Below are 21,804 nucleotides of genomic sequence, written 5' to 3' on the forward strand. Positions count from 1 at the left end.
AGCGGATCAAAAAAGCATAGATGTGTCCCATAGGAAACCATGTTAAATTGACTGTAGTGCAGTTCTGCAAAAAGCCCTAAAAAACACATAGGTGTGAACCAGGCCTCAATGGAGAGGGTAGTTTTTTTTTTTTTTTTTAACTCCCCAAATATGCAGCAATCAGGATTTTTAACAACACAAGGAAAGTGCAACGGCCCAGTGAGAAGACATACATTGAATTTGAAGGGATGCATTTTTCTTGAGCTTTTTTTGTGGCTTTTTTTTTTAAACATAAAATTGCTGCAGAAACAGTATGAAAGCAGCCTATTGGCTGAAAGGTGCTGAAAATAAATTCATACTCATTTAAATTCATGATATTAATTAAAAAGTTGAATATAATAAAATATAGATTAAAAAAAAAAAAAACTGTCCATTTCAGTTTTGGTTTTCAGCCAAATGCATCCTGAATTTTCGGTTTTAGTCCAAGAATACATACACTATATATATATTATAGTGAGTGAGCATTGGTCCCATACAGACAACCATAAAAAAAACCCAACAGATGTTCTAAGTCTTCCCAAAAAAAAGTTTTGGTTGGGTGTCTGCATCAAACGCTGACCAGATTAATAATAAAGAACTTTAATTTTATTATATAACCATTCCATGATAAACATTTTACAATTCAGAAAAGTAAGCCGCATTTATAAATTATTCAGTGTCATAAAAATAAAGATTTCTCTGTAAACGGCATACAGATCTGTCAAGAAAAACAACAGTGCAGAAAAAAACATAAAAGAATACAAGGCCCTGGGGCCCACTAACAAAAGATAGAGGAAAAGAATACAAAAACAGGACAAAATGGAGGTGCTGCACGGCATATACGGGTCTTAGATTTAATTCTCCAGTGCAGATCGCAAAATAAAAGCCAATGCTAGCTTGGTCGGTGTGAACAGACTTTTTTTTTTTTTTTTTTAATGTTTCCTCCACTTTTTCAGGACTTTATTGATTAGAATACAATAATACAAGGACAGCTGATCACTGTGGGTGACCAATTAAAACTCAGTATTTTGTTATTAAAGAGATGCTGTCACTTCAGTTAGGGCAAAGTGACAACGTCTTGACAGCCCAACCCCCTAGAAAGGTGTACTAACCTAACAGTGCTTCTTTGTCTCCTCCCTGCTCAATCGGAGCCCTTGCTTCATTGCTCCAACATAGCAGTGCTCCATACCTGAAAACCCTACTATGTGACCATGCTTAGGCTGGAGTGGCCCATTGCCAGTCGTCAACACTGTCGTGTGAGGGGGGCAGTGACATCATCCACCTGGATAAGCTCCAATATCCAAGCATGGCCATGGTGGACTCCTGCAGCAGGAAGGTAGTGTAGACCGGTGTTTATAATACTGTGGAGGTGGGGCTATTAGGGGACATGGTCTCTATCCCTTGAATGGCCAAAGTGACAATGTTGTTTTTTTATGCATTCTTTATTTTTGACTTTTTTTTATCAATACAGTTCTAAAAAAGGGAAACAAATGGAATAATCCATTGCATAGCCGCTTAACCCTCACACAAGTTGAACAGTACCTGTTAGAAGAACAGTCCACTCTATAGAAATATATGAAGAAGGAACATAGAAATGGACTATGAAGCTGGATGAGGAACAAATTCAAGCTCCAAACGTACATTAATAGAGCAGTATGTATTAGCACCGGAGGTCAAGAGACCCCTGCAACATGTTACTTCCCATGTAAAATACTTTGTAGTATTGTGCCTAAGAGGGCTCACTAAACATTATGCAATGGTCATGGCAAGTATTCGGTGTGTAGTCAGGGAGATCAAACTTAGAAAAGGGGTCCAAGCTGGGGTACACTGGAGTTGGTTTACTAAAGGCAAATAGACTGGGAACTTTTCAAAGTGCAGTTGATCTAGAGCTTCGTAAATAAACAGAAGCTTTGCTGACTTCCATCATCCAATTATGTGCAAGAAAAAATGTTTTTTTATTTTCCTTGCATGTGATTGGGTATTCTTTGCAGATTTAAGCTTTTCCTCATTTGCCAAGCTCTGGGCCAATTGCACTTGCATAGAGCACAGTCTTTTTGCCTTTAGAAAAATCCACCCCAATGTCTCTTTAAGAAGGTGCACTGCTACACAATATCCAATCTGCACAACAGCAATGCACTTCTCATGGTTACTAAAGCAGACCTAATGTTAACATATGGTTTTGTTTACAGCTCTGCTGGGATGGATAAGTAATCAATGGGCTGAAATACTTAAATTTCATAGGGAAATTGCTCCAAGTTGGTCGAAGGCCAATAAACTCAGCAGAGATTGCATGTCTATGACCTGTACTTCCAGTGGCCTGCACGGGAAGAAGCTTGCTGAAGTACTTTCTCCAGGAATGGTAAAAATTATGCCGTCACTATTTCTCCATCCCAGCAAGACCTCTACTATAGCATTATGTTAAAGATTCTAGTTAAAAGGATGTTCTGTAATGTATCAAAATGAAAAAAAATACAACTGAGAAAGCCTTTTGCACCCGTCCAAATAGGAAATCAAGGGTACAGGTCCTCCTTCCAGAGCTCTCAACATATAAGAAACCTCTGGTAATTCAACCCACTGGTCTCTTCCAAGTAATGAAACATCAGTTTTAGGCAGACTGATCCCCTTAATAAAGTCCAATGTTTGCCGAGTGACAGGGATAGGATCCATGTTGTGATTGGTTGTAGAAGAGAATTGTGAAGACATTGGCTCATCACTGTGAGTTGTCGGAAAAGGTCTCCAACAGTACTCAGAAACCAGTCCACATACCAAAATTGTGTTTTGAAAAATAAATTACTCATTTAATCCTTTCTTAAGAAGGCAATTCAGACCACAACAGACTATTCCAAGCTGTCCATTAGTAGAGTCCCACTCTGTGCAATACCAGAAAGCCCAGTAACATCCTTCGTGAAAATAAGTTCATTGTCCATACTGGATCCTTCAGTTTATAAGGATAAAGTCATTTTCGTCACGTTGTCTGGATAAAAAGAAAAAAAAAAAAATACATATATAAAATATAGAATTTCTTTTTTTAATCTGTTACATACATTCCCTCTCATTGTTATGCTACAATGGAGCTGATGGCAGATGCACATGTAGTATGGAGGCAACCCTTCCAAAGGCTTACAATACCCACCATGTATTTCTTTCTCCTTTTTCCTGTCCCTGCCTGCCTGCCCCACCACCAAGAGAAATAATTTATTAAAAGGGTAGCTGAGGGTCTCTAGAGAATTTCATATTTGATAATACACATTTATCTAGCCTGTCAATGCTCTTTAGACACTTGCTCTGCCAAACACCAGGAAACGTAATCAGTGCTGCTACTTTAACTTTTTTTTGTAGTAGCAAATACATCTGGAGGACTGACCTTGGAAAGCAGCAGACAAAGGGAAAGGAGTGTGCTCGTCTCTTTTCTGACTCCTTGCCATATTCCAATATGCCATCCCCGCTGTGTAGAAATTCATGCAGGTCTGTTGTTGGGAAACCATTCTGCTGATATTTCTAAGAATGTAAGATCAGACAAACAATTAGAATCCCCATGGCTTTTCCAGTTTAACCTAGAAGTGCAGATCTTCACCCTTTAAATTGAATTGCATCCTCTACATCCCACCATCTCTTTGCTCCACATGGGGGGGGGGGGTTAAACTTTGAGAATTGGTGTTGGCCCTCCCCTCACCCTCCTGTCATTCACCTAGGTGAATGACATCAGTGCTCCAGTGTCTCTTGGAATATGTGCTTTTATATCCCAGGAGGCTCCGGGAGCTCTGCTCATCACCCCATTCACTAACAGAGGAGGGGACGGGCCTGGCGGCACGTCGTTGGAAGTCTGCACCAGAACCTGGAAGAGACCGCATCCTTCCGATGATGTCTCAGAGAAACACGGTGGTGGCAAGACCCAGCTGTGGCTGCTGAGCAGAGGATCTAAGCAAGATGATGCAAAATTCACAGTGTGGGCGGGTATCTGAAATGTGCACAGCCAAGCTTCAGGTAAGCAGGGGAGAAAAAAAATATATTAATGGGAGTGGGGGGGGGGGGGGGGGTAAGAATTTGAAATTCCTTAAACTTTTTTTCATTCTCCATCCTATAGGAAAAGTGATTAGCACAGCAATTTCAATGGAATCTGAGATTCAGAGTACAACAAAATGAATGAGGCTGTACACAGTTGACTCTGCTGTCCAATAGCAGCAAAAAATAAATCCCAAGTGGACTGCATAAGCCATGGGTGCTCAACCTATGACCCTCCAGGTGTCACGGAACTACAAGTTCAATCATGCCTCTGCCTTTGGGAGTCATGCTTGCAACCGTCAGCCTTGCAATGCCTCATGGGACTTGTAGTTCCACAACAGCTGGAGGGCCACAGGTTGAGCACCCATGACATAAGCCATTTCCATACTTCTCCACAAAAGTCCACGTGCTACATTACTCCCGCACCAGCCAAACCAGTGCTGAGTCACCACATCATCAATTTATACCAATGAGCAAAATGCTTCAGCAAGACATCAAGGCTGTAGAAACATGCGAGTAGTCGCTTTACCAATGGGTGGAGGGGATTATTAGTTTACAGAAAGCATGAGAGGGATAAAAAGTTGGCTTCAGCTCCAGTTCACCTGTAGAGAACTCCTCAGATGCGTTTCACTCTTTTTTGAGGATTAATTGCAGAGGAATGCGATTAAGCCCCGAAAAGGGCCCACGCGTGTGCAGAGTTCTCTACAGATGGAGGAATGGAGCTGAAGCCATCTTTTACCCATCAAATTCACATTTATGCAGCAGGGAGTTGGTGTCTGTGTGCCGACGATCACCTTTTTGTTCAAGTCTGCTAGAGGCAGACAACCCGATCCTGTCTGTCTTGCACCAGTCTATTCACAGGCTCATTCACAGGTTTAGGGGGGGCATTCAAGCTGTACCATTTTATTTTTTTTGGGCTACACATTTTTAAGTATTTTCTGTACTTGCTGAAAAAAAACTAAATGGAGCCATCACATCTGAAGACTGTTAAGAGCTGCAAGTTATCCAGTGACAAGTATTTCCACAAACGTCACTGTAAATATTTTTTCCATGATGCATAATTGAACATGGTGTTGATATTTGCCACGTATACAAGACAACCTTTTAGGAAATAGAATTACTAAAAATTCAAAATGCAAGTCACAAAGCGGAACTGAGGATGAAATGCAGCGGTTTCCAGAGGTGGCTTAGAAAAAAAAATTGCTACATTTTTACATAACGAAATAAAGTGATATATTGTGCAATAAAAGGGGGATTGGTATTACTAAAAAGTCCCTATGATTAACACCTCAAATTCGGTGCACACATTCCAGTTCAAGACCAAAACTTGATATTCTGTACTATTAAATCCATATTAGCAAATAGATACATATATGTGCAAAATTGTGAAAAAAATGTCCATAAATATAGTGACAATCCCTGCGGCTTCTTATAACTGTGTCCCAAACCAAAGCAGAGATAAAATTGTGACTGAAATCTTCATCACGTGCCCACAGGAATAAAGTGTAGATGCTCACTCACCAGATTTTTTGACCCCCAGTTATGGTGGTCAGATATGCTTTTGGTCTTCTAGGAGACCACCCTCTCACAGGGATATCTCCATATCTCTCTTTCAGCGATTCTTTGGTGATGGCCAAGTATAAAGGATTCTCAGTTTGCCTTCAATATATGATGCTTAATAAGGTATTCCTCGCACGGGAATGCAGCCAACCATTTAAATAAATCAATCCTGTGAAATGCTCTCTAAGCGTTTATAATTTTTAATTGTGAACAGTGAATCACATACACAAACTCTATTACACTCATATGTTCAGATGCCTATAGACCGGCACCAGCGTTTCCAGCCTGTAAGATTCTAAAATGTCCGCCATTCCAAGCCTCGTTCTCACTCGGCTTGGACGTTCCCCAACCCGGAGTTGACGTTATGAAGTTTTTGACGTACGTTTCGCCCAGCGGCATCTTCAGGAATTACTGCGCTTGGAGAGCACTTCACCTGTTTGATTTGTTTAAATGGTCAGCTGCATTCCCGCGGTAGGAATACCTTATTAACCCCTTGAAACCTATCACACGCAAATATGCGGCCTCTCGGCGTCTGGGCCTTGACACCAAGTGGCCGCTTATTTGCATGCAATTAAAAAATACATATGTGCTGAGAGCATGCGTCCTGTGCGCTCCCAGCACATATGTCCGCTTTTCCAGGAAAGGTCCCAATCTCCCCTTTCAATCGGGACCTTTTCTGATCATGTGACCGCCGTGACAGCGAATCACATGACTAAAACCCCACCTCCCGGTTTCTGAAACTCTTAAAGGGTCGAGAGGTGCCGGCGCCAAGAGGTTAAGCATCATATATAGGAGGCAAACAGAGTCCTTTATACTTGGCCATCACCAAAGAATCGCTGAAGGGGAGATATCACTGTGAGAGGGTGGTCTCCTATAAGACCAAAAGCGTATCTGACCACCATAACTGGGGTCAAAAAAATCTGGTGAGTGACCATCTACACTTTATTCCTGTGGGCACGTGATGAAGATTTCAGTCACAATTTTATCTCTGCTTTGGTTTGGGACACAGATATAAGAAGCCACAAGGATTGTCACTATATTTATGGACATTTTTTTCACAATTTTGCACATATATGTATCTATTTGCGAATACGGATTTGTTAATAGTACAGAATATCAAATTTGGTCCAGAACTGGAATGTGTGCACCACAATGTGTGCACCAGACTGATCATTTGGAAACTCGGGCACTGTCCGAGGGCCCAGGGTCAGTAGGGGGCCCCATGAGATGCCGATGGTACCTTTTTCATAGGCTTTTTTGAGTTTGGGCAAGGACACAGGGGCCCCACGATCCTCTATTGCCTGGGGGCCCCGTGAGTTGTCAGTCCGCCCCTGGTGTGCACCGAATTTAAGGTATTAATCATAGGGATTTTTAGTAATAACAATCCCCCATTTATTGCACATTATATCACTTTATTTGGTGATTTAAAAATGTAGCACCTACCTATTCTATTTTTTGATCATATTATAGTGAAATTTTCACTTAAATAGGGGCAGCTTTGCATAAATATAGTTTATTAGTTTATATTGGTGCCTAAATAATCATCTTTATTGATTAGAAAAAAAAAAATTAATCTCAGAAAGTTTGACATCCCCAAATTTCCTCCGCTTAATTTAACTTTTCTGGCATGAAGATAAAACACTTTTCCAATTTCACCTTAATGGTTTCATAGGAGTCAGTGATCAGTGCAATAAACAGGCTGAGAATCATGTAGATGAATAGGCTGATGAAGGAGTAGAGGTACAATCTGCTAAACAGCCACACGAAGGTGCTCTTCTGCTGGATCTGCGCAAATGTGGCGAACATGTCATCACCATTGAGCAACGAGAAGAGGCATTCGGCTACGGTGTTCAGATCTTCAAACTATGGAAAAAAAACATTTGTGATAAGTACTCATACATTCTACATGGATTGGATCCCCAATTATCTTCAAGCACAAGACAAGACAGGGCTGCTGTTAGAAATGATGGGGCCCCATACAGACTACCTGACAGGGCCCCTCCCCCCGAACAAATTTCAAAATGATCAAAAGATATTTTTGCTAAAGTGCCATGGCTGCAATACTATGCAGGTCAGCCATGGCAAAAATATACCCCCCATTGAACAAGACCCATTTAGATGAACAGCACTGCTCTACAAGTGCCCTGCAACCACGCAGTTGCAGTGCGCTAGTGTGGGGTTAAAGCAGGCGGTGAGGAGGCAACATGCCTCATCACTGCCTGTCAAATGCTTTCTGAAGAGCCTATCAAATGTTGACTGCTCTTCAGAGTGCAAATAACATTTGAACAAGTCCTTAAAATGGGGGCAGCACAGTGGCTAAATGGTTAGCACTTCCGCCTGGCAGTACCAGGGTCATTGGTTCGAATCCAAACCATGGCACCACCTGCCTGGAGTTTACATGTTCTCCCTACACCTGCATGGGTTTCCTCTGGGTGCTCCGGTTTCCTAATACACTCCAAAGACCTGCTGGTAGGTTAATTAGATCCTCCTGTCTAAATTGGCCCTAGTATGTGTATGTATGAATGTAAGTTAGGGACCTTAGACTGTACGCCCCTTGAGGGTTAGGGACTGATGTGAATGTACAATATATATATATGTAAAGCAAATTTTTGACGTTAGTTATACATTAACTTTTTCAAATTAGTTTTTAGAATTTTCATTTTTAAATTTTTTTAATGCCCTGTTTGGGGGGCTTTAGTGAAATATCAGCCCCCTGATGTCTCACATTAGAGACAAAGAAAAGGGACAGAAGACAGACTAGTCAGTTCCTTTCTCTGCAGCCTCAGCTAAACTGGAAAGTGAATGAATGGGAAGTTCTCTGAGGTTTCCTTTTTATTCTCAAACTGAAGCATAGTAAACACAGTATACTATGCTTCAGTGATGAATGGATACAAGAGCTATTGGTACTGATCACTCACTTTGCCGCCCCCTTCCCCGCTCTCCTCCTGAAAAAAATCCTGTGTGCCTGCAGTAGCAGTTAGTGAGAGAGGAGAGGAAGGAGGCTGGCAGCGCTGAAGAGAAAGAGGGCACATGGGAGGGCCTGTACAGCAGGTAAGTGGGGGGTGGGGGGCACAGATACCAATCAGATACCATATAGATTTCCTGTCTGGGTAGAAGTGAGGTCACCATCTTCTGCAGCTCAGAGGAACTGCAGCCCCGAGAAACGTCTGGTAGTGTGACCCCAGCCTTGTGCTGTGTGTGTATGGACTGTACACCAATCAGCCATAACAATCTGACCACTGACAGGATAATATTTATTTTAGGTCCATCCCAAAATCACTCTGCATTGAAGGCCAGGGGCCTTAAAGTGTACAAGTTCATTGTTGACTTCCAGGAAGCACACAGCGTGTATTGACCTTTCCTTTATGGGGGTCAACATTATCTGGTAAGAGGCAGTGTGATTGGTGTTGGTGAAGGAGTTTTCCCTCTTGGTGATCTCTCAGGAATCTGTTGGATCCTTGATCGATGAACTTTTCTTCCACACGTCAAAAGTCTTTTGGATTGGACTTTTTGTTATATTTAGTATGTCCTTGGAAGTTGAAATCTAGTGCTGCACTTTGTTTTCCAATAGTGTTTATTCGGAAATGACAAATCAGTACAGAGAAGATATACATCTATGCTCCCCCCCCCACCTCCATCCCATCCAAACTGCAGCTCATTTGGGCCAGAACAGGCAATGCACAAAATACAATGTTTCAATAAGAAAAATAAATCTCTGCTGATGATAACCAAAGGGGTTAAAAATCCAGGGAAGGGAAAGAGGAGGCGAGTTAAAATAGAAAGGGAAGAGTGAGAATAGAGATAGGGGAAGTAAAGGAAAAGGAAGAAACAAAAAGACGTTTGTTGAAGAAGGGTACAGGGGGCAAGACGGTTTATGTTTTTCAAAATATACCATCCTGTCTTGAAGAATAGCCATCAAACCTTCGTTGACCATTATCCAGGTCAACTTAGTAGCGCTGCACTTTATTCTTTTTCTATGTATTGTAACCTGCAATATTGTGTTGGCTGCTCATGTGGGTTATACCCATTTAATCTGTATAGACCATAGAGCGATTTATTGTACTATATATTTTTTTTTTTTTTAGAGACAGATACCAATCCCCCTGCACCGCAGCAAAAAAGGAAAAAAAAAAAAAAAAAAAAAAGGAGGAGAAGCTGAAAGTACTGCAGTGAAAGTGGGAGGCACAAGAGTCAGCAAGAAGGCAGTATAGCCGGTCCTCCAGCGCAGGACCCCCCTTCTGAATTGATGGGGCTTGGGTCCGATACAGGAGGACCAGCCATACTGCCTTATCAGCAGATCTGCCACAATGCACTAAACTGAAAGTACAATGTATTTTCAGTAAGTGCCACTGCAGTGTTAATCTTAGCAATATGAAGAGAAGAGGAGGACCCGGCAGGGGGGTAGAAGGGCCAGTACTAATAACATATGCTGGGCTCATAGATACCTTACCTTTCAAAGATAGGTCATAGTGACCACAAGCCACTTAGACATGCTGGGCATTACAAAGCTACGTCTCCCTGTTCAGACTTGTTATTACAGAATTTGGCAGAGAGAAGTCTTCCACCACCAGCTTCTTTTGCAGCTATGACGTCATATGGTTAAATGCCGAGAGCTGCAAAGGAAGCTGATCCTGGAAGGTGTGTCCCAAAAAAAATACATCCTTTAGGAATAACAACCTTTCACTGTGATCAACAATCAAAATGGCACCATTGAATGACACACTTCATTTAGCCCATAGAAATCTCTGTCTACCATGAAAGGGCTTGTTGGTCTCTTTGTCCAAGCCAAAAAGTTCCCATATCGCCCCTGACTGAGAGGACAGCCCTGATGTTGTGTAGTATAGGTCTGTGTAAGGTAGCTTACAGTTTTCATCAGAAAAGCGAGGAGAGTGGAATAGGGGAGCTAGTCTGTAATTTCAACTACGGTGTAAAGCTGCTTAGGCCTACTGACACATTTGCACAACTGCATTTGGTTTTTGTGCTATTTTCAGTTGAACTTCATTATTGTGCATTATAATGTGATAACTTGTGTTGCATGATGGTATTTCAATGATCTGTCTTCCATTCTTTCCCCTTATGAAAACCAAAAGAGTTTTGCAATTTCATTTGCTTAAAATGTGTCTACTGTGTTACTGGACTGAGTGCGTTAATACAGGACAAAAAAAAAAAATGAACACCCCCGCGACTTATGCAAAAAAGACATGGCACTGGAAAAAAAACAATTGTGATACATTCGTATTGCGATAAATTCTCAACTGCCTTTTGTATGGGCGAGGTGTATTGCATTATTAAATATGCACAAGTACAACCATTACAAGTTGTCAGAAAGTACTCCAAAGGGAGTTCTTCCCTCAACCTGACAAACCACAGAATCACTTTCTATACTATTGCATTAGGGTGCATCTTGGCTCCAGTGCCGCATTAAAGACCATTCTTCTCCAAAATGTCCATGCGAAATGGCTCTTAGCATAAATCTGTATACTGGGTGAGCTGAGGAAATGTATAGATCATTAGATGTCAGGAGATTGGATTAGAAGAATTAGACACTCAAAGTGCAGAATCTAATTAAGGACTAATGGACAGGAGATATTATGTAGCACACCATTTACTGGTCTACTGGGAATACACAGTAGGGATTTGGGTGTATCACACATCTTCTTTTCCTTCATTACAGACCATTTAATACTTCAATGCTGTTATCTTCTGTGATAAGCACAGGGGGTGATGGCACATAGATGAAAAGTGGTGCACTATGACCATTTCTCTAACATGGTAGGCACAATGAGGTATAAAATGGTCTATAACAAAGATTCCTGTGGGATGTACACATATTAATGTGTTTTGATGCAACAGAACCCCTTTCTTTCTCATATAATTCAATGGGAATTTAAAAGCAGCTTGATGGAGGATGATGCTACTTAGGAACGAGGTCAAAAGTCGGACAGAAAAAAGTCAACTGTAGGCAGGGGCGGACTGACAACTCATGGAGCCCCCCGGGCAATAGGGGATCAAGGGGTCCCTGTGTCCTTGCCCAAACTCAAAAAAGCCTATGAAAAAAAGGTACCAGGGGCATCTCATGGGGCCCCCTACTGACCCCGGGCCCTCGGGCATTGCCCGAGTTTCTGAATGGTCTTCCGCCCCTGACTGTAGGTCAAGCATATGTTTTAAAAACTAAAGGTATGTACACTCCACATGCAGCACTCCACCTGCAGTGGGACTTTGGGTGGTTACTCCAGCACAGTCCCACCACATGGGCAAGGTAAAATGCCTTGTCTCTTATGTGCCTGGTTCACACCACTGCTTTGCAGGGGTGTGCAGGCAAGCTGCTCTGAAATGAAAAAAAAAAAAAAGTATTGCAAAGCAATCCACTGCTAGCTGGCAGTTGAACTTTGAGAAGCCTGTGACAGTTCAAATAAAGTTCTTAAAAAAATAAAAAAAAAAGCTGAGCTCAGCGTATCATCACTGCATTGCTCTCAGCCCCACCATGTTGCAACGCAGCAGCTAGCGTGAATGAGCCCTGAAGCTTCCAAAACGGATCCTAATGAAAGCACCCTGCAATTAACCATTGTAAAAAGTGCTACAGATGACCATTGCCATGAGATGATCATCACCCAGTCCTACCAAGGTCTGATTATCTATGGATGTTTGCAGACGGCGCTTGGCAATTTCCTGTTTTTTCCCCCTCACCACACACATTAGAGAAGCCAGTAATTAAAGTCTTGATATGCACGATTCTCCCTGCTCCTGCACGATTCTCCCTGCTCCAGGACATAAACATGAATGCATTGGTCATCTAATGCCTACAGATACAGTTTAGTCCAATATAAAAATATATCCATGAAGATATACACATATACATACAAAGCAGGGCTAGCTAAAAGAGGTCACGGACCTACTCGTTTACCGTTAAAAGAGCACCTAGTCAATGGAGCAGCAAGGGCCAGCACTGAAACTAATTCAACTGTCAACAGTGGAGGAGAGCAAACAGAGCTATATCTGCCAAAAATGCCATCAGTGTGGATGGTAGTACAGTTCCGATTTAAGAGCTGTCCATGGCCAAGAGTCCTAAAGCCAAAAGTGATTCCATCAAAACAGGAAAAAGCTTTTGTATTTTTTGAAATACATGTTTCTTTGAATCAGGCATATCAAACTCCAACAGTGGGCTACATTAGGTCTACTGAGGACATTGTCTAGATAATGCTAAAGGACCAAAAAAAGTGGATTGCTTTTTTTTTTTTTGGGTGGGGGGGGCGTATAGTATATTGGTACTTTACATTATGACAATAATTGCAATTCTGAACTTCAGGGAAAATAAACTGCCCAAATAATTGCTCATTTGTACCATTAAAAAGCACTGGTGGTTGACTGCAGACTTAGCAATGGTGCAATAAATGCAAATATTTTGGAATGTCATACAGGACTGATCTTTCCATGCTACAATATCTCATTAAATTGCACAGGACAAACCAATAAGACACAAGGTGGAGACTGAAAATGCACAAGGTAAATGGGGGAAAAAAAAAAAAAAAGGAGGCGGCTCCCCTATACCTTCTCATGGTATGGTCCTAGCACAATCCAGCCACAGAAGGTATACCCGAGGTAGATCATTCCTGCACAGCAGCAAAATCGTAAGACTTTGGGTAATGACGCCTGCATGGTTAATATGAGAACCTGGAGAGGAGACATGATAAAGAAATGAAGCATGCAGTAACGTGATGACCTTATAACTTATCAGTAAACCTGTCAATATCCAGACGAGACGCACTCACATTATATTTTTGGAAGTAGCCTAGATACCGAATAACGCCAACCCAAACAAGCAAGGTCGAAGATCCAAGAAGTAGACTGCACACATCATATGAGCTCAAGTTCTAGGAAGGAAAAAGAGCTTGTGAGAAAACACCAGGAGAATATGTAAACCTCCATGTAGCCCAGACACCAAAACACTTCAGAAGATATTTCAAGAAATCAGTATGTTTAAACAACCCCCAACATTTCAGGACAACCCCAATATACAACCCTTCTCTATCTCTTCTAGCTCTGTATATCTTTTTTTGTTTTCTAGTGTTGAGTTTTTGCACTAAAAATGTAATTAGCTGCTCTAGTGGTCATTACAAATTCAACTAACAGGGTCATATCACAAAAATTTTATATATACAGTGGGGATCGAAAGTTTGGGCACCCCAGCTAAAAATTTGTATTAATGTGCATAAAGAAGCCAAGGAAAGATGGAAAAATCTCCAAAAGGCATCAAATTACAGATTAGACATTCTTATAATATGTCAATAAAAGTTAGATTTTATTTCCATCATTTACACTTTCAAAATCACAGAAAACAAAAAAATGGCGTCTGCAAAAGTTTGGGCACCCTGCAGAATTTATAGCATGCACTGCCCCGTTTGCAAAGCTGAGACCTGCCAGTGTCATGGATTGTTCTCAATCATCGTCTGGGAAGACCAGGTGATGTCAAGCTCAAAGGTTTTAAATGCCCAGACTCATCTGACCTTGCCCCAACAATCAGCACCATGGGTTCTTCTAAGCAGTTGTCTAGAAAACTGAAACTGAAAATAGTTGACGCTCACAAAGCTGGAGAAGGCTATAAGAAGATAGTAAAGTGTTTTCAGATGTCAATATCCTCTGTTCGGAATGTAATTAAGAAATGGCAGTCATCAGGAACAGTGGAAGCTAAAGCAAGATCTGGAAGACCAAGAAAAATATCAGACAGAACAGCTCGCAGGATTGTGAGAAAAACAATTCAAAACCCACGTTTCACTGCACGATCCCTCCAAAAAGATCTGGCAGACACTGGAGTTGTGGTACACTATTCCACTATAAAGAGATACTTGTACAAATATGGTCTTCATGGAAGAGTCATCAGAAGAAAACCTCTTCTACGTCCTCACCACAAAAATTATCGTTTGAACTTTGCAAATGAACATATAGCCAAGCCTGATGCATCTTGGAAACAAGTTCTGTGGACCGATGAGGTTAAAATTGAACTTTTTGGCTGGAATGAGCAAAGGTACATTTGGAGAAGAAGGGGCACAGAATTTAATGAAAAGAACCTCTGTCCAACTGTTAAGCATGGGGTTGGATCAATCATGCTTTGGGGTTGTGTTGCAGCCAGTGGCACAGGGAACATCTCACGAGTAGAAGGAAAAATGGATTCAATAAAATTTCAGCAAATTTTGGATGGTAACTTGATGCCATCTGTGAAAAAGCTGAAGTTAAAGAGAGGATGGCTTCTACATATGGATAATGATCCTAAACACACACCGAAATCCACAGGGGATTACATCAAGAGGCGTAAACTGAAGGTTTTGCCATGGCCTTCACAATCTCCTGACCTCAACATAATTGAAAATCTATGGATAGACCTTAAAAGAGCAGTGCGTGACAGACAGCCCAGAAATCTCAAAGAACTGGAAGACTTTTGTAAGGAAGAATGGGCAAAGATACCTCAAACAAGAATTGAAAGACTCTTGGCTGGCTACAAAAAGCATTTACAAGCTGTGATACTTGCCAAAGGGGGCAGTACAAGATATTAACTCTGCAGGGTGCCCAAACATTTGCAGAAGCCATTTTTTTGTTTTCTGTTATTTTGAAAGTGTAAATGATGGAAATAAAATCTAACTTTTGTTGACATATTATAAGAATGTCTAATCTGTAATTTGATTCCTTTTGGAGATTTTTCCATTTTTCCTTGGCTTCTTTATGCACATTAATACAAATTTTTAGCTGGGGTGCCAAAACTTTCGATCCCCACTGATATATATATATATATATATATATATATATACACACACACACACACATACATACACATACATACACATATATACATACACACACTTGGTAATCCCGCTACAATAGATTGGCTCCATTTGTTATGGCAATGAAGACGGCAAAAAACACGTTAGTTAATTAAAAAAAAAAAAAAAAAACGGATAAATACAAGACTAAACTGGACAGGATGGCCAATTTAGCACTTGCCTTGCAGTGCTAGGTCTAAAGTCCACCTTAAAGCTAAACTAAAGGCAGAAATAAAAGACATATATAATACAACTGTAGCAACTACCCTCGTAAGGGCCACTGGATTTGATTTGGGTCCTCCTATGCTCTGCAAGGGCAGGCAACAAGCATTTCCCACACTTTGAACACTGACGTCAAAGAACAGTCCTTGAGCTTGGGTTTGTATTTATATTAGGGGTTAAGAACTTGGATGGGATCTAGAGGTATATGGGATGCCCGAGAAACTGCAGAACTTGAGGACAAACTCCTTTGCAATGTACAAAAATGTGGATAGCAACAGTCTTTCCTTGAAGAGCACCAAAGACTCTTTGGTGTACCTGCTCATACTCTGGATAATTTCTCTTCACCCAGCTGAGGGTATTCCCTGGACAAGGGGGCCCCAGGAGCTGTTAATTTAGAACAGTCCCAGATCAGAAGTTAGTTGGATCTTGCACTTGACTGCCCTCTCCCCTTATCCGGCCCAGGGGGTGTAAGAATATACTCACAATGTCCTCTCCTATTAGCTTGGTGGCTACCTTCAGGCCTTATTCTGGGCTGGCTCCTTCACTTCCCCTGCAGGTGATGTTGAGGCAGTGGAGATCCTCTTCTCCAGCGACCTGCCTGTAGGTAGGCTCCCCTCCCAGGATCCACACTCCAGCCTTCCTCAATCCAACTTCCACCCTGACACTGAACCCCACCCCCCAGGCTCTGCCACATTTGAGGGTTGCCCTGGTCACCATGCCCAGCCTCCTGCCAGGGGATTGGCCATGGTCCCTCAGACATGCAGATCTGGGCTTCCTCCCCTCCACCCCTCTCCTAGAAAGCTCTTTAGGTTTCCGAAGAGGTGTGAGGGCTCCAAAAGCCCTGACCTAATAGAGCCTCCCAGCCTGTTCTGAGGTGACCTCACTACCTCGTTGTCATATATAATCAATATCTCTCTCTATACACACACACACACACACACACACAAAATCTATTTATTTCACATAGTATACTACATGCCTCACTCCCCAGGCTGACTTATCCTAGGCTGCCACTCAGTCAAGGCACCCTTTATAATTATGGACAATCTCAAGGCACCCTTTAACATTCTGCACAATCTCAAGGCACCCCATTCTAAAATGTAAAAAACTATTCTCATAATTTTACATAATGAAGCAACATCCACATGCGTAGGTCACCCAACGTTGGAGGGGATTTAGTCTTACAAAGCAAATATTTCTTTGCAAACTGGTACGGACTACCATTGCCTGGGCACCCTGGTTGAAAATGGCTTATCTTACTAACCTAGAGGGCGTCACACAACTATGCATTCATTAATACATTGTGAAATGTATTGTGTTAATGCCAGTAGTGTGCATACCTGAATTTACCTGGTTTCAGCATCTTGCAGCCCCTATACAGCAGACTAGGAGAGCGAGAACCAGCACAAAAATCTAATCAGCTGTGCTGCAATGCTCATAAGGGACACGCTGACAAGAGGAGAGAGCAGAGTAACAGATGAGCTCATCAGTCTGCTGCTTCTCCCTTCACTGTCCAGTCAATGGACTGGAGGAGGGCAAAAGCAGTATGTGTTCCCTAACCGCAGTATCAAATATGTAGGTCTTCTGTCCTACCAGACCGGGCCATGGATGTGTGGCAGAACTTTGTAAATCTCAGAGCTAGATGGACAAATACAAATCCTTTGGCAGGTAAACTGTGTATTTAGCCATTTGCCTGGAGTTCTCTTTTAAAACTATGTGTACAAAGAGCTTGTACAGTCCTCCAACAATCCAGAAACACTTGTCTGGTAATCACCTTCTATCCAATGTGTGTGAGTATGGTTATTAAAGTGTGAGCTCCACAGTAGGAGAGGCACTAATGTGAATTGTTCTTGGTACTTTGTATTGTCTAAGTTAGTGGTGCACCAAAATGAAAATTCTGGTGCCGAAAATGAAAATTCAAAAAATGTACTTGGCCGAAAACCGAAGCCAAAAGTTTTTAAAAATGAATATATATTTTTGCGGAAAAAATACACGGATTAAAAAAAAACACAAAAAACAAAAACACAATATATACCCCAATTATTTTGTAAAATATAAAAGAGAATGTTATGACGAGTAAACAGATACCAAACATGTCACACTTTAAAATTGCACACGCTCATGGAATGGCGTGAAACTGTGGTACTTGAAAATCTCCATGGGTGATGCTTTAAAAATTTCTACAGGTTAGTAATGTAACATTACAGAGGAGGTCTAGTGCTCTTGCTCTGACATTTGTGGAGATACCTCACGTGTGGTTTGAACATCATTTACATATGTGGGCATGGCCTATGCATGTGTTCACCACTACATGCGAGCACTTTAAACTTTTTTTTTTTTTAAATGTATTTAATTTTTTGCACTGTCCCTATAAAAAAAAAAAAAAAAAGTAATCATTTTTAGTCTTATCACAAGGAATGCATGCATCCCCTGTGATAGAAATTAGTGACAGGTCCTCTTTATGGAGAGATGTGGGGTCAATAAGACCCCACATCTCTCCTCTGCAATGTAAAGCATTAGATCAAAAAAAGAATTGATCTGTAGTGCTTTAAAGAAAAAAAAAAAATATCCGGAACCGCAAGTGACGTTGCTCCAGTCCTCCAAGGGCATAGAGATGAGTGGAGGCCATCTTTCCTTCACTAATCTCTATGCCCAGCGCCTAGATCGTTCGATGGTTTGTCAGGTAAGGCTGAGAACTATTGAGCGGCGGCCGGTCGGCAGCGAGGGGAGGGGGTTTTTCGGCACCTGTATCGGTGCTTTTATTCATATCGGCTGATGGTTATTGGGCGAAATGTTTCAGCCACTGAAATTTCGGTGCATCCCTAGTACATATTGGTGCTTTTTAAATGCAGAAAAATCTTTAAATGACTCACTGTTGTCTTCCCAGAAGTTATATACCAGTCTTTGGTGGAAGCCTTTAAATTCCCATCACCTGTTCCCTCCAAACTTAAAATTTCACATTAAGCTGATGGGGGGAGTGGTGGTTACCGAGTGCTGGAAGAACTACTCCAGTTATAATAAAAAATGTGCTCAAGGGACACAGGCTGCCAATTAATATGCTAAGATTGTTGTTCCGGAATTCATCTTCAGCTTCTGCCAATGCCTGCTGGGACTCCCCATTTGCAATAAATATTCAGTGATGAGAAAAACCATCTTGTTCTGAGTTACAGATAATCCCAAAGTGATATTGGCCAATTAAAGGGTATGTAAACCCCAACAATGAACTTCTGTTATTTGGCTTCTTATATTTGGTCATATACACTCACCAGCCTCTTTATTTGGTAACACAAAAAAGTTACATGTCTCAGTATCAAGGAGTCTACCTACACTCACCGGCTACTTTATTAGGTACACCTGTTCAATTGTTTGGTAACACAAATTGCTAATCAGCCAATCACATGGTAGCAACTCAATGCATTTAGGCATCTAGATGTGGTGAAGACAACTTGCTGAAGTTCAAACCGAGCATCAGAATGGGGAAGAAAGGGGATTTAGGCGACTTTGAACGTGTCATGGTTGTTGGTTCCAGACAGGCTGGTCTGAGTAGTTCAAAAACCGCTGATCTACTGGAATTTGCACGCATAACCACCTCTAGGGTTTACAGAGAATGGTCCAAAAAAGTGAAAATATCCAGCGAGCATCAGTTGTGTGGGTGAAAATGCCTTGCTGATGTCGAAGGAGAATGGGCAGATTGGTTTGAGATGATAGAAAGGCAACAGTGATTCAAATAACCACTCGTTTCAACCAAGGGATGCAGAATACCATCTCTGACTGCACAACATGTTGAACCTTGAAGCAGATGGGCTACAGCAGCAGAAGACCACACCAGGTGCCACTCGTCAGCTAAGAAAGGGAAACGGTGGCCACAGTTCACACAGGTTCACCAAAATTGGACAATAGAAGATTGGAAAAATGTTTCCTGGTCTGATGGGTCTCGATTCCAGCCTTTGTTTAAACACCACGGCCTGCCTGAGTATTGTTGCTGACCATCGCTTTATGACTACAGTGTCCCCATCTTCTGATGGCTCCTTCCAGCAGGATAATGCACCATGTCACAAAGCACAAATCATCTCAAACTGGTTTCTTGAACATGACAATGAGTTCACTGTACTCCAATGGCCTCCACAGTCACCAGATCTCAATCCAATAGGTGCACCTTGGGATGTGGCGGAACGAAAGATTTGCATCATGGATGTGCAGCCGACAAATCTGCACCAACTGCGTGATGCTATTATGTCAACATGGACCAAAATCTCTGAGGAATGTTTTCAACACCTTGCTGAATCTGTGCCACGAGTCTGAAGGCAAAAGCGGGGGTCCAACCTGCTACTAGCAAGGTGTACCTAATAAAGTGGCCGGTGAGTGTAAATATACCATTTAATGCATTTTGTGCTGTTTGACAAGCATCATTATATATAGATTATATAATGTATATAATGGCGGAGGGCGGAGCTTGTGGAGGTGACGTCATGACGTTCGGCGAGCTGGCGGCGTCTGTGGATGCCTTAGGAGGCTGTGTGATATTGCTGTGAATGCTGTTTATGCTGGTGTCGCCTCGGAAACCAGTTATTGTAAGTGCGATGAGATATTTTAACTAAATTCCTTTTTTTACATTGCTACACTATGAGCTCCCAGAGCCGAAGTGCTTGTGCTGGTTTATAATCTGACCAGCATATTGCTCTGGTGAGTTCAATCTATTCGGTGGTGGATTTGTGTTCTCACATAAAGATTAATGGAATAGAAGATTTTGATTATTGATGCATATAATTTTTGGTGTTGGACATTTGCACATTTGACACAATTAAGGATTTTTAAATATAATTTTTATTGAGTTATATATTCAGCACTATTTTATTACAATTTTCTGTGGTATTCTTAACGCAAACCTGTTTTTTACTTTAAATACCTTTTGGCAAAAAAAAATTATATTAAATCTAATGAATCTGCACTGCAATAGTATTTACCAGCAGCCCACCTTCAGCCGTTTCCAGTTTTGGATAGATCGGGCAAGGGCTTACATGCTTTTACATAGTGTCCCCCCATTGGAGAAATGTCCACTTCCTTCCTGTCTTGATGAAAGGAAGTCACAGGGAACAGGAAATGATGGTTGATCTCTCCAATTTGCACAGCAACAATACAAAAAGAATTTTTGTGATTGAGAAGTAAGCTCAGAAAATTTGATCAGCTGTTTATTGTGGCCTGTCTTCTTATCCCAATGACCTCTCTTTCTCGGATATTCAGCATCCACATTTTATAATATCTTGCACTGGAGTCACAGATACAGGAAGTGGGAGAATATATACCCAAATGAGGTCACCAACAGCAATAAAAACCCATCAAAAGCTCCAAGCCTTTAACTGTCTGTACCAAAGTTCTAAAGCGCATGTGTCAAACACAAGGCCCATGGGGAATCTGACCTGCCAGGCCATTTCATATGGCCCTTGCACTTCTCCTGTAGCTGCGGCACCACCCTTGTCTCTGCCCACACCTTGTCTAAGCAGACGGCAGCAGAGAGGACAGAGCTCCTCCACCAGATCCTGAACTTTTCTGTACAGCCATGGAAAGGCTGGTCTCTGCCTTCCCTCCTGTTTCAGCAGTTGGCAGCAGAGTGAAGGACAGAGCTCATCTTACAGATTCTGTGCCTCTCTGCAGTCACAGCATCCCCTCATCTCCTCCTCCCCTGGTCTCAGCATTTAGCAGACTCCAGGCCTCCTCTGGTCCTCCTCCAGACCCTGCACTTTCTGCTTGATTCCTCTGGTCCTCCTCCAGATCATGCACTTTCTGCTTCCCAGCTCTGCCCCCAGCTTCTTCCTGGCAGCAGCACAAGGTAAGGAGTTGAGCACTGTGATGTAAGGGAGGGTGGGGGACTCTTCCTTCTGATGGAAGGGGGGTAGGGTGCTCTGAACATCAAGTCTTACAGATACCACCAGCCCTTTGAGAGCAACCATAATGCTGATGCGGCTCGCAATGAAATGAGTTTGACACCCCTAATCTAAAGCATTTTGGCTGGAGTTGGGCTACAACAAGCAGATGGGCCACCTGAGGGTACTAGAGGTGTCCATTCAAAGCCTGACATATCAGAAAGTTTGGGATGAAGAGGGGGATGTCATGTAAATGTTATACAGGCATACCTCGGTTTCCGAATGTAATTCGTTCTGCGGGACTTTTGGTATTGGGAAAAATTCGTAAA

At 41.9% G+C, this 21,804-nt stretch overlaps 1 protein-coding gene across 1 annotated transcript in view; it reads right to left on the reverse strand.

The window, feature by feature from the left end:
• Positions 1-602: 602 nt before the first annotated feature.
• The window catches only part of MCOLN2 (mucolipin TRP cation channel 2), a 60,979-nt gene continuing 39,777 nt past the window's right edge, over positions 603-21,804 (reverse strand). The window contains exons 10-14 of the mRNA XM_089684404.1: positions 13,350-13,451; positions 13,129-13,251; positions 7,237-7,443; positions 3,383-3,516; positions 603-2,992 (exon numbers count right to left, since the gene is read on the reverse strand). Coding sequence (XP_089540530.1) covers positions 2,956-2,992; positions 3,383-3,516; positions 7,237-7,443; positions 13,129-13,251; positions 13,350-13,451 — 603 coding nt within the window. The 3' untranslated portion in view covers positions 603-2,955. The remainder of the gene's footprint in view (positions 2,993-3,382; positions 3,517-7,236; positions 7,444-13,128; positions 13,252-13,349; positions 13,452-21,804) is intronic.

Source organism: Staurois parvus, unplaced genomic scaffold, assembly GCF_062004578.1.
Source record: "Staurois parvus isolate SC_StPar_1 unplaced genomic scaffold, SC_StPar_1.0 ptg000347l, whole genome shotgun sequence".
NCBI classification, from domain to species: domain Eukaryota; kingdom Metazoa; phylum Chordata; class Amphibia; order Anura; family Ranidae; genus Staurois; species Staurois parvus.